The following is a 12,277-nucleotide window of genomic DNA, read 5'->3' as shown; positions in this document are numbered from 1 at the left end:
TAATTTAGCAAAACCCATCCCAAAATGTACCTTGTCATTACACAATCACAACAGCCTCCACACAGGATACTGATCACACACACAGTTACCAGTACTGAGATTCAAACCCCTACTTAGCTATGCATTGCTATTACAGTGCACTGCATTTATCACACATGCCATGGAGCTTATTGGATGGATATTGTCCAAAGGTGCTTCTAAGGTGAGGAACATCACCAGCCCTTATAAATACTGACATTGGGTGACGTAGTGGGTGACAGATCCCAAAAAATGTTACCCTAATCACACATTTATATTTTCCAGGGGTAAGGTTCAAAGCTCTATCTAACAATCTTTACAGACCATTATGGTTACACATTTACTACATGCACCACTGACCTGATTTTAACTGCTTGTCATATTAAAGGTACTTGTTGGAAGCTGATTGATATCTTCAAGACTGCTTATTTTGAAAGTCAGGTCCTGTGAGATGTGCACTGGTTTGTAAGATCCCAAAAATTTTACCCTACACACACATTTATACTTGCCAGATGAGATTCAAAGCTCTATCTAACAATCTTAGGTACAGACCATTATGGTTCTGCATTTATGGCATGCACCACAGAGCTTATAGGGATGGTTTCTCCAACAGGTATTTCAAGGTGACTGTTATCTGCAAGACTGCTAAAGTCAGGTCAATGTGAGATGTAGTAACTGTGAATGGCCAAAATCATTAAACTCTATAGGTACTCCTACACACAAACACTTGCCACAGATGAGATTCAAACCATAGCTGTGTAGGTACTGCTACTACATTGTTCCGCATTTATGGCATGCACCACAGAGCTTATAGGGATGACCTTTCTCCAAAGGGGTATTTCAAGGTGACTGACATCAGCAGGCTTGCTAAAGTAGGTCAGTGGGAGATGTAGTAACTGTGAATGGCCTCAAAATCATTAAACTCTATACATACTCCTACACACACAGTTTCACAGGTTGCTATGTCTTGGATGAGAACTCCTACTTAGCTAGCATGTTACACTATAGCATTATGCAGTTATTGCACAGGCCATGGAGCTTATAGTGCTAAATTTTGTCCAAAGGGGTATTTCAAGGTGACTGACATCAGCAGGCTTGCTAAAGTAGGGCAATGGGAGGTGTAGTGACTGTGAATGGCCTCAAAATCATTAATCTCAAGACAGACACACAGTTTCACAGTTGCCATGTCTGGGATTAGAAGTCCTACCTAACTAGTATGTTATACTCTAGCATTACACAGTTATTACATGCACCACAGAGATTATGGGGTTGAAAGTTGGCCATAGGGTTATTTAAAGGTGAATGACATCAGCATGAATGCTAACATGGGATATGGGAAGTGCAGTGTGTTTGAATGGGCCATAAAGCATTCCTCTGGGAAAACACACACAACACTCAGTCACACACAACTTTACATTTGACAGGACTGGATATACATATGCTAGATGAATACTGATTTATACTATCATGTTATCACAAGCACCACAGACACTATAGGACTGAGGGCTACTAAAAGCAAATGTCTACAGTGATTGACATCGGCACATCATGTGATATTGGCCAATTCGATGTGTGGTGGGTGGGACAGGACTCATGATAGTAATCTCTTTGTCACTGTCTGCCTCTCTCTTCCCCACATCTCTGTGTGTATGTTTGACCTATTATATTGTGTTGGCCTTGGATATGTGTGAGTATTCCTATCCAATGTGTGTGCAAAGCATGAATGGTGTGCAATGTGGTGTGTGTGCACAGACATCTGCGACTGACAGATATAGTCCACTGTTGTTGTCAGACATGGGCTTCACATTTCTCTAAGTTTAGCAGCATGCCCAGTATAACCTTCTGTATTGAGTGTGTGAATCCATTTCAGGTAGGCTGTACTCCAGTGCAGGATTTTGTGTTCTACACCTATAGCTAGCAACCTGTTTCTGCAAGGTATCTGTAGATAGGTTGACAATATGGAGTCACAGTGGGCGACAGATAGTGGGAAACTTTGACTATTGCTGTCTGTGCTGCTTGTGTTACATGGTTGGTGTTAGCAGAGATATTCAGACATGTACTGGTTTACACTGTGATGTATTATGTCATCAACTACTGACATATATACTTATTTGCTCACAGTTATTTCCAGGGAAATACAAGATGAATGAAGCTGTATCCAGTATTCTGGTCTGTGGCCTACATATTCTTGCACACTCATGCCACTCTGGAGGGGTAACTGCAGACACTTGCTGATGGATCTGTGTAAATGGTCCAGCACCTTGGTATTGTGGTGGCTGAGGATCCCCTGCTTGTACATGTATCAACATAACAGAATGGCTGTATCCTGCTATTGCCATACCTCTCAGCTGTACAGATTCACCCAGGTTACCCAGATGTAGGACTCATATATCTGGTCAGTTCCCCTTCACATTGTGGTTTATGAGCAGGTTTGTAGCCACGCATTACTGGGTTTGCAGGCAGGAGCAGTATGGGCACACATCAGAGTTTCAGACTTCACACACTCCATGGCGTCTGTGCTTCTACACCCCTCCCACTCTGTTATTCTATCCTTTTCCTAACATTATGCGAGTGATGTTTGTGAAGTGTCCCTATAGTTGTCCCATCATCCCAGCACTATTTAGGGGTTGGTCCACAGTTCATGCAGTAAAACATGGTGGGCATGCTTCTGGGATTTGTCGACATGGCCTTGCATCTGCGTTCTGTGGACTGTGTTATGTTGTTATTTGGGACCCCATGAGATAACATACATTGGCAGTATGGGTGAGGCACAGGCCTTTGACAGAGGACTGTAGGGTATTTGGTAGTGATGCAGGCCATCTGTAGCAGGCCAGTGCATTCTGTCATTCCTACAGTCCCAGGCCACGAACTACTGTATTCCCCTTGGGTGACAGGGTAAGTGTGGGAGGTGTTAATGGTAATAGTTCCTGTCCATATTAATCCATTGGTCTGGATGCTGGAAGGTTGCTGCTTACAGCTAGGTAGTAGGGACACACCTGCATAGGACACCTCTTCAGCATGCTGCATTCTATGAGTTTTCCCATACAGAAGTGTGGGTCATGCTGTACACATTCCCAACAGCAGGGATATGACCTGTGATAAACCTGTGGATGATGGTGGGGTGAGCTGAGTGCATGTGTGATATGGGGGCTTCTTGCAGCTGACTCACAGATATACCTGGGACATTCCCCTTATGCTGCCTTGTGTGGGCACATAGGCATTCTCTCATTACTTCATAACTGTGCCTTTTGTGGTCTGCCACTGTTTGGTCAGACTACATCAGTATTCCATACTACAGAGACAACTAATGTGCTGCTAACCTGTATGTACAATTCCAAAGGTGTGTCCATTTGACAGTAACATTTTATGCACTCTCTGTCTAGGGTACTTCCACATGTGTACTGTGTGTATGTCTGGGCCCACATTCATGGCATGTCCATCTTTCAGATAGTGACAGATATTGACATCTGAACAATGAGTATGGATGACTGCTGAATTGGGTCTTGCTGGGATGCATTGTGGTTGGCACTGCAGTTGTCAGAACATGGCCCTGTCATCAGCAGTAGTGGCCATAGGCCACCAGGGCACAAATTTCCATGCCTACATGCTGACCACTTCCACACAATGTACAACACACAACAACCTAACACACAAAGCCCTGCATATTGTACATATGCAACAATCTATCCTCTAAATTGGGCCAGCTCAGGTAATCTGTGCTCCACTGTTATTAACCCCACTTGTACATGTTACTGCATTTCTACATGGGACTGGGGGAGAATGGCACACCTGACAACTGTAAACATTTGCTATGACTGTACTGGTATTTCAAGTACTCTGTTGGCTTCCATTTTGTTTTGTATTCTGAGAGTACAGATCTTAGGTTTTATTGACCTACATTTCAGTTTCAAACTTCATACCCTGCAGAACTAACATACCACTGCCTGACCTGTTGTAGTCTGTCTATGTAGGTCTAGAGGGGGGCTGTTATCCATTGCCATCAGTTGGAGGCCTTAGCACAGCATTTCTTTATGGTCATCTACACCTGTCCTGTTGTCTGAGGCTGTTGTTGGGTATGTGAACCTTACTGACATGCATGTGTGTGTCCATAATTTGGGCCCACTACATGTACTGCAGTGGGATTTGTCACCTTGTCTAGTATGCTCCCTGTACATGGTAAAGCACAGGTAGTGTCATGTTTGGCATCCCTTTTACTATATGTGCGAGTCAGATGTCATTCCCTGGGTTCCTACCGTGTCAGTGTATGTGCTATGTGTTGTCTCTTTGCCACAGTCTGGGCATACTGGGCATGCCTCCATCTGCAGGCTCAGGTTGTTCCTCCTCCGAGTCACTCTGTGCCTGTGCTGGCTTTGGCAATGGTGGGGGGCTGTGTGGCCCTGCCCCATGCTGTTTCTGCTGCAGCTGTTACCGCAGGATTATATTCTGTAGCATGGCACATACAATGTCAGTCTGTGTACATGTAGCTGTAGAGTACTGCAAGGCTCCACTGGATATGTCCAGGCACCAGAACCATGACTTGAGCACCTCAAACACATGTTCTATTATGATTTTCATTTGTGTGCGTGCCTCATTATGGAGTTCTTGTTTGGGTGTGTGTGCATTTCTGATTGGTGTCATCAGCCATGGCTCCAGTGCATAACCAGCTACTGGCAAATCTCTGGTACAGCTGTGTCATATGCCAGATGTGGGAGTCGTGATAGATTCCAGGGCTGCCAGCACACACATTCATTATAATGCCCTGAGCATTGCACAAGACCTGGCAGTTGATGGAGGGGAAGCTCTTGCAGTTTATGTACACCCTACCCCACTCACCAGGTGGTGCTTTGATGTGTATCTGCGTGCTGTCTATAGCACCCACTACCTCAGGGAATCCTGCCATTTGTTGGAAGAGATGCATATTGCTGGTCAACGCCTCATGGGTGTTGAGGAAATATATATGCTCAGTGACATGTCCTGACTGGCATCCAGGAACTGGTGGAGTACCCTGGATGCTGATGCCTGTGAGATCCCCATGATATCCCCAGTTGGTCTTTGGAGGGTACCTGTGGCTAATATTCTTAAACCTACACATACCTTGGTATCCACTGGGATGGGTTCCCCTCTGTTGGTTCTGTGTGTGAGGCATGGCCGGCACAGCTCAACAATTTGCTGTAGGATGTCCCTGTTCACCCTATAGCTCTCCACTATCTCCAACTCACATAGCCCATGGTAGGTTACCCTGGGTCTATACACTCTTCTCCTTCTCAGTGTGGGTTGGTCGTCAGCATTCTCATCCTCACCACCCTCAGCATACCTCTCAACCCGGGAACATCATAAAACTGGACAAAGGCTCATGAATAATAGGTACAAATTGGTACGCTGATTAACATAAAATGTGCATACATAATTATGCAATCCCACCCACTCCAGTGGAATTGTGGGATACTGATGTTCAAATACAGACTGAAGAACAAACAACCAAAATGTGGCCCCAGATACTGTAGTAAATGATAACCATTTTTTTTTAATATGTAGCAATGATGTTCACTGGGAATGGAGAAGATGATGAATGTTAGGATTTTGTTTTTGGTGACTTGCAGTATGTAGGTTTTGTGGTAAAAGTAGGGCATTTAATGCTAGGCAATATTCTAATCTTAGCAAAAGATTATAGTTTGCTAGGACCTCCAAAAGTAATTCTCCATGGCCTACTGATCAGTGGAGTAGCTAAAGTTTGTGCTAGCAGGGGCTGTCTGAGTTTGCCACCCTACCCCTTTACAAAATCATGGTCGAATGGGGCCTCTTATACACAGCCCTCCTCCTTGCAGCCATTCCAGTGTCCCATTACTTGGCTATTTCACCCCATTTGCCATAAACACTGTAATCTGCATACTGCTTTACTTCTACAATGATTATGTGGATTTCATTTAAAACTTTTATTTTACATTTTATAGCAGACACACTAATAGACATCTGCTAAACAAAGCGATATAGTCTCACAATGAAAATAGACTTGGCATTAAAACTACTCTGGCATTGAAACTCACATTCATTGAAACAGCATTGAAATCCACATTCAAAAGAAAATGCATCTGGCCAGTGGTGGATAAAGATTACCTTTGGGCTGTTTTCAAATTATTGGCCCCTTGCACATGAAACATAAATGTATTCTTTAATACGCCTTCCTGATTGCATTAATATTCCTTGTATAATACAGCACACTTGTTAGAGTGCATTTTAAATTTGTTTTGAACATTTTTCCAGTAAGCAATGAAACAAAATGTATGAAACAATAATGACAAAACTGCCCAATTCAGAACATTTCCATCATAAAAGTCTGCTCAAATGTCCAGGGACACATTTTAAACATTGCTTGTATAATTGTATAAAAGTTGCTCGAATAAAATGTTTTGTTTTACCATGCGTTTCCTGAAAAATAGGAAGACTGATAGGCTGCCATTATGGAGTGAATTCAGTTTTCACTGATTTGCCAGAGAACCACACATTTTAAGAGGAACAAACCATACCTCTCAACCTCTTATCTCAAGAAATCTGGGTAAACCAAAAATAATTGGTGGTAGGCAAATACTCAGAAATAGGGCAAAAATAGGGCAGATTTTAAATATTATTCTTGGAAAGTTGATAGATTAACAGGTTTGCATTAACTTGCATTTTTCTGAATGATATAAAGCCTCAGACTGAAATATCTGTCACTTTTTCTGACTTCATTCCTCAGTGAGTAGCCAGAAAAGTTTATGAGGAACAGACAAAAAATTATGAGAAAAAAGATGCACAAATCTGGACAATTGAGAGGTATGCCACACACATGCATGTGCATTTACACCTATGGCCAGTATAGAGTCTCCAATCTGCTCACCGCATGCCTCTGGAAAGTGAGAGGAAACCAGAGCACTTGAAGAAAACCCATTCAAACACAGGGAGAACATTCAGACTCCACACAGAAGGCACCCCAGCCAAGCATCATCCCAACTTTTGCAATGAGGCGACAATACTACTCACTGTGATGTGATGGTGGAAAAACAAGAATTGGATGAAGTCATACCTAGCTTTTATGTCACACTGAAGTCATTCAATAAAATAACTATCTACTATCACTTAATTATATCAAACTGCACTTTTCCCCCAAAAATCAGGAAAGAAACAAACAGTGCACTCATCAGTGGTCATTTGACTGCCTAAACGCCAAGCATGCATCACAACAAGCTAACAAGCTAAACAGACACAGCAAAAATTTTGTTATAATCATAAAAAAGTGTAAATTTACATCTGTTGACTATAAACAAAAAAAGTCTGAGCATGCATGCCTATCAAAACACATTTACATTCCTGAGAATCTGTGATTTATGCAGGAACCAAAAAAGACACTGCAAATCCCTTTCCTCAAACTACTGAAAGGTTTCCACTGCACAGATAGCTCTTAAGGCAGCACGATTCTAGTGCTACATAAGTGAAAAGTTCTTTCTTTCTAACTACGCTAAACTAGTCAATGTATTTTTCCCCAATTACTGGACCTGCCATTTACAAGCTAAGTACAAATTTCTCAGCCTAGTACCCCATATTATTATCATATTAGCAAATGAGAAATGCTCAGAACTGACTGTCAGAATGTCTAGAATCTCTGACAAATTTAATATAGTTAATAGAAAAGCGATTACTACAAAACTCCCGCTTTTATTCTTGTCTTTAGTGTCCAACCCTGACCTCAGAAGGGGGCCATTAAAAAAACACAACTTCAGTTTAGGAATGTAATGCAGGCATTTAGGCAAATTACACAAAATACACTTCCAGATGAGTCGCAGCTAAGAAATGAAGTGTATCTCAGCCCTCGCAATAGTTACTACAGAAAACAGCTGTACTCAAATCTATACCATGAAACTCTAGAAGTTACATTTTTTATTACAGTACCTTTTGCTTTTTTGTATGTTTCTTCCTGTTACAAGGAAACTTCTCTCACTTCCTGCAATGCGCAGTCTTGCAAGTTCATGTTTGTGTCTGTATGTGTGTGAATGGATATGTGTGTTCGTGGTTTGTTTTATGATGATACCAGGAGAAAAGTGGGGCATTTTGCACACACACACACACACACACACACACACACACACACACACACACACACACACACACACACACACACACACACACACACACTCCGTTTCAAAGCATGGGCATAGCATACAATAACTGCAGCTAAATACTTAAATAAACCAGCTCCATTTCAAAGCTCGGGGCCTCGGGCATAGCATACAATAACTGAAAGCTCCTCTCAGAGAGTATACAATAACAGACTGCAGCAGCAGCTTTTTTCAATACATAAATAAAACTTTTCTTGAACTGGAAATGCAGCTAGCTCTCAGACATAAAATAAGCAGCTCTCGTTTAGCGTACTAAAACCCACACACACACACACACACACACACACACACACACACACCCTTTGCAATGGTTACAGAACACTTACTTGAGTTGCAGCAGTGTTAAACTGAGTTCCCTTCCTCCGTAATTCCCTGGCTGACTCACAAATAAAACCATCGCTCGCAAATACATATTCCCTTTCCTTTTCCCTTCCCCTCCGGTTCATTCGCTCGCAAATAAAAACTGAGTTCCCTGGCTCAAATAACATTCTCGGGTGGTTCATGAGTAAATATTTCTTTCCTAGCTCAAATAAAAGCTGAAGCCTGCTGAAGTTATTTGCGATGCCCGCAAATAACAGTTTGTAATTTCCCGCTCACTGCTGGGCAGGGCGTGCCTGTGTAATTAGCTGATTCTAATACATTTCACCTGCCAGCTATGCTAGTTTTCCTTGATCTGATGTTTCATTGAAGATTTTTATGCCCCTTTATGGATTCAAGTGACTGTCCTGCTTTTGCAGACAACCAGTTGAGTAGGATATGCTTACTACTGATGGTGCAATAATTTATCCCATCAGTTTTAGAGTGTTTAACATCTCTCATTTGTATGTTGCCATCAGTTGCTAATCCCAGAATTATATTTATAAAATCCTGTACTTCACATATTAACATAGATAGAAGCTTAGTAAATCGCATTGATGCGATAGTCTGTGTCATTGATTGACATTATTGATGCATAGAAGTCTCTTACCATGGCATGTGATTTACCACCACCTAATCTTTCAGGTCCACAACACCAGAAGTTTTAAAAAAATGGTACTGTAAGCATGTTTCACCTTTAAAAAATGTCTCTTTCTGATTATGCAAATTCTATTATCCACCAAGCAGAGAAAAGTCTCAAGGGTGCCCGACTGGCAATTTAAGATTCCAAAATTTTAATAATGCATCTATTCTTGTTTGATATCTCTGTCACATTCTGAACTTAGGAAAATAACATTATGGGATAATAGTTTCCTGCTCAGTATCTGTGCTGGTGTGACAAGGGCAACCCAGCTTTGTGAATATTGTTAACCGTCAACTGAAAACCAATATTTTGTTTGTGCATTGTGGTACTGTACAATACAAAGGTAGTATTTTAGTTGGCATTTTCTGATTAGTACAACCACATTCATTAAAGACATTACCAGGTTGGTGAAGTAAAACTATTGGTTTGATTGGACTTATTATATGAAGTTATTGAGGGCATTCTTGAGATAAACATAAACTGAGAAATTGGACTTGATCATATGTTATTTAAATCCCTGAAGACAAGTGGCATGTGAAGTCACTTAATTCATGAGTGTGTCTGAAGCCTGTCTTAAAATGTCTTTTTACATATTCGATGTAATGTGATAAGCTAGAGAGACATTTCAAAATGAAATACGATTTTAATGGAGCTAGAGACAAATAAGTCTGAAGTCCTATGTCACGTAACTTTGGTGAGAAACGGCCCAGATTCAAAATCAGATTGTCCTGTTTTAATGTTTACCTGACGGGTTATTTGCCAGTGACCCTACTCTTGCAGCAGTCATTCTACAACAATAGAACACTTTCTGAACTATCACTTTTTTTGTTGGAACAAATAAAATACAAATAAATGGAAATGTAGTTGTGAAGACACAATAGCAATACCTCTTCTGTTTTCTTCCCCAAAGGTGCCTATCTTGTACCGTACCTGATACTACTAGTCATTATTGGGATCCCTCTCTTTTTCCTGGAGCTAGCAGTAGGGCAGCGGATAAGGAGAGGCAGCATTGGTGTCTGGAATTACATTTGCCCTCGTTTGGGAGGAATTGGATTTTCCAGCTGTCTAGTAAGTGAGACACATTTATTATCTACTTACGGCAACTGCGCAAACCCGATGCTGTTATGAGTTATTCATTTCCAGCATGTCTTATCTGTTGTAGAGAAGTTTAACAAGTATGCGTGGCATGGAGAGTAATATAAGAGTTTCCAGATCAGACACAAATCAGTGTATAAATGTGAGCAGTACTAGTTACAGAATGAAATGCTTCCTATGCTAACAAGCCAAGCATCAAAACAGAGAAGTATTAGTGAAGGCTGGATATAGACTATTGATCAGTTGAAAGCAGACATAAAACAGATGCACCTTTTATGAGGGAGGGGCTGAATGATTACTCAAGGCACCATGGTGAAGGATGGATAAGAGTTATTCAACTAGCTCTGCTATGGATGAAGTATAAACAAGTGGCTCTAACAGAAACTGAATTGTGATTTAGTTGAACTGAAAATGAAATTTATTTTTGGCTGGAATTGGCCCGTCTGTAAAGTCTTTAGACCTTTGTGGATTCATGTAATAACAGCAAGAACAGCAGCAAAATCACATGACTGAAATGAGTAGAAAGGGAAAAGCAATAAAAGTGTCAGAAATGCGATGAGTCTGGACCACTTGCAGAGGAGGGAGGCCACAAAATGAAAATGCAGAACATTACACTTAGGCAGAGAAGTCATGAAGTTGCACTTCTACGTATTGCTACTTACTGAAATAATTAGCAGCTTTGTAAATACCTTGTGCCTGCTGTACCATTCAGCAATGTGTATGGGCAGTTTAGTCTGCAGTTTAGGGCATAACATAGCTCATGCATTTTTTCGATTTTTCTTCTGCTGTAAGTAATAAACTGTGCATTGTGAGAGAACCTGAAAAAGTCTGCTTTGCTATCATCTAAGTTCACTATGTGCTCTGTTCCTAGTAAGTGTACAGTGCACATAACTTTTTGCTAAGTTTTAGGTTCTGAGTGCTTCCAGAATATGATTTTATAAACAGTAACTGCAGTTGTCCACTTCAATTAATATTGCTAAAGGTGTCTGTGTCATGTAGGAAACTGTCTAACTCCAAATATTGAGTCCTTATGTTACTTGTCTTTATATGTAGTTGTGTTCTGTTTTCTGTTTCTGAAAGCAGAACGTTAGTGCTATCAGTGCCTGCGAAATAAAATCAGCTATGTTTAGAACTTGGACATTAAAGAATATGTTCTTTTGTGCTCACTAAAGATGCTAATCAGTTGTGCATTTTATACTAAATCCCGACTATTAGTCTTATCAAACACAGAAACGTTGATCTAAATGCAAAAAGGACTCCTCAGTCCCGGTAATCTGACCATATTCCCACTTACTGGATAAAATGCAGAGCCTGCATGTTAATACCTGCATGTTAATAAAATGTCCAACATGTTCGATTGTTCAGAAGCTTTAATTAGAAACCCTGTCTCAATAGCAAGACGCACACATGCAATACGTGAATCCCAATAGGTAAGATTATAGTAAATGAGCATGAAAGTGGCATGATATAAGAAGTTTGAGCTATCAGCAGCTTAACAGCAAGAAAATCTTAAGTCTATGCATGTGGCGCCATCTAGTGGCAGAACAAAATATAGACCACATTCCACACAGCCCCTTTCTAAAGTACTACTTAATTAGCTGTATGTTTTAGAAAAAAAAACATGCAGATATATGATGACAGCATACCTTCCCATTTCAAGTTTTCAGTGTGCTTTTCTTGTGAGGAGGGTACAGGTATATTATAGTGGCCTTCAGTAAATCCAGACTGCATTTTTAATTTTTCCAAGGGGAAAGTTGTTTCACCAATACCTTAAAGTATTGCAGAACAATGAGGATATAACTTTCACACAAGCATCTTGGCATAATGGTGATAGGTAAGACTGAAAAGTGTGTGTTCATCACAGCAGGTGCAAATAGGAGTTACCCAGTGATGGCTTCCTCGTGTATTCTGGATATGAGCCATGGAATCCTTTGCACTGAGACTATTTTATGAAACAAATATGGGTTTTCAGAGACATTATTTCCATAGTGCTGCTAGTGCTTTGCTGGTAAAC

General features: G+C 40.9%; 1 protein-coding gene across 2 annotated transcripts in view; it reads left to right on the top strand.

Moving 5' to 3' along the window:
* SLC6A17 (solute carrier family 6 member 17) overlaps positions 1–12,277 on the top strand; it is a 609,379-nt gene that overhangs the window by 217,807 nt on the left and 379,295 nt on the right. For both annotated transcript variants that reach the window (XM_044076905.1, XM_044076906.1), the window contains exon 3: positions 10,079–10,236. In XM_044076905.1, coding sequence (XP_043932840.1) covers positions 10,079–10,236 — 158 coding nt within the window. The remainder of the gene's footprint in view (positions 1–10,078; positions 10,237–12,277) is intronic.

The sequence above is a fragment of the Protopterus annectens genome, chromosome 7.part0, assembly GCF_019279795.1.
Source record: "Protopterus annectens isolate FY-2018-M chromosome 7.part0, PAN1.0, whole genome shotgun sequence".
Classification (NCBI taxonomy): domain Eukaryota; kingdom Metazoa; phylum Chordata; order Ceratodontiformes; family Protopteridae; genus Protopterus; species Protopterus annectens.
The sequence above is the reverse complement of the archived record's forward strand: the minus strand, read 5'-3'. Positions and strand labels throughout refer to the sequence as shown.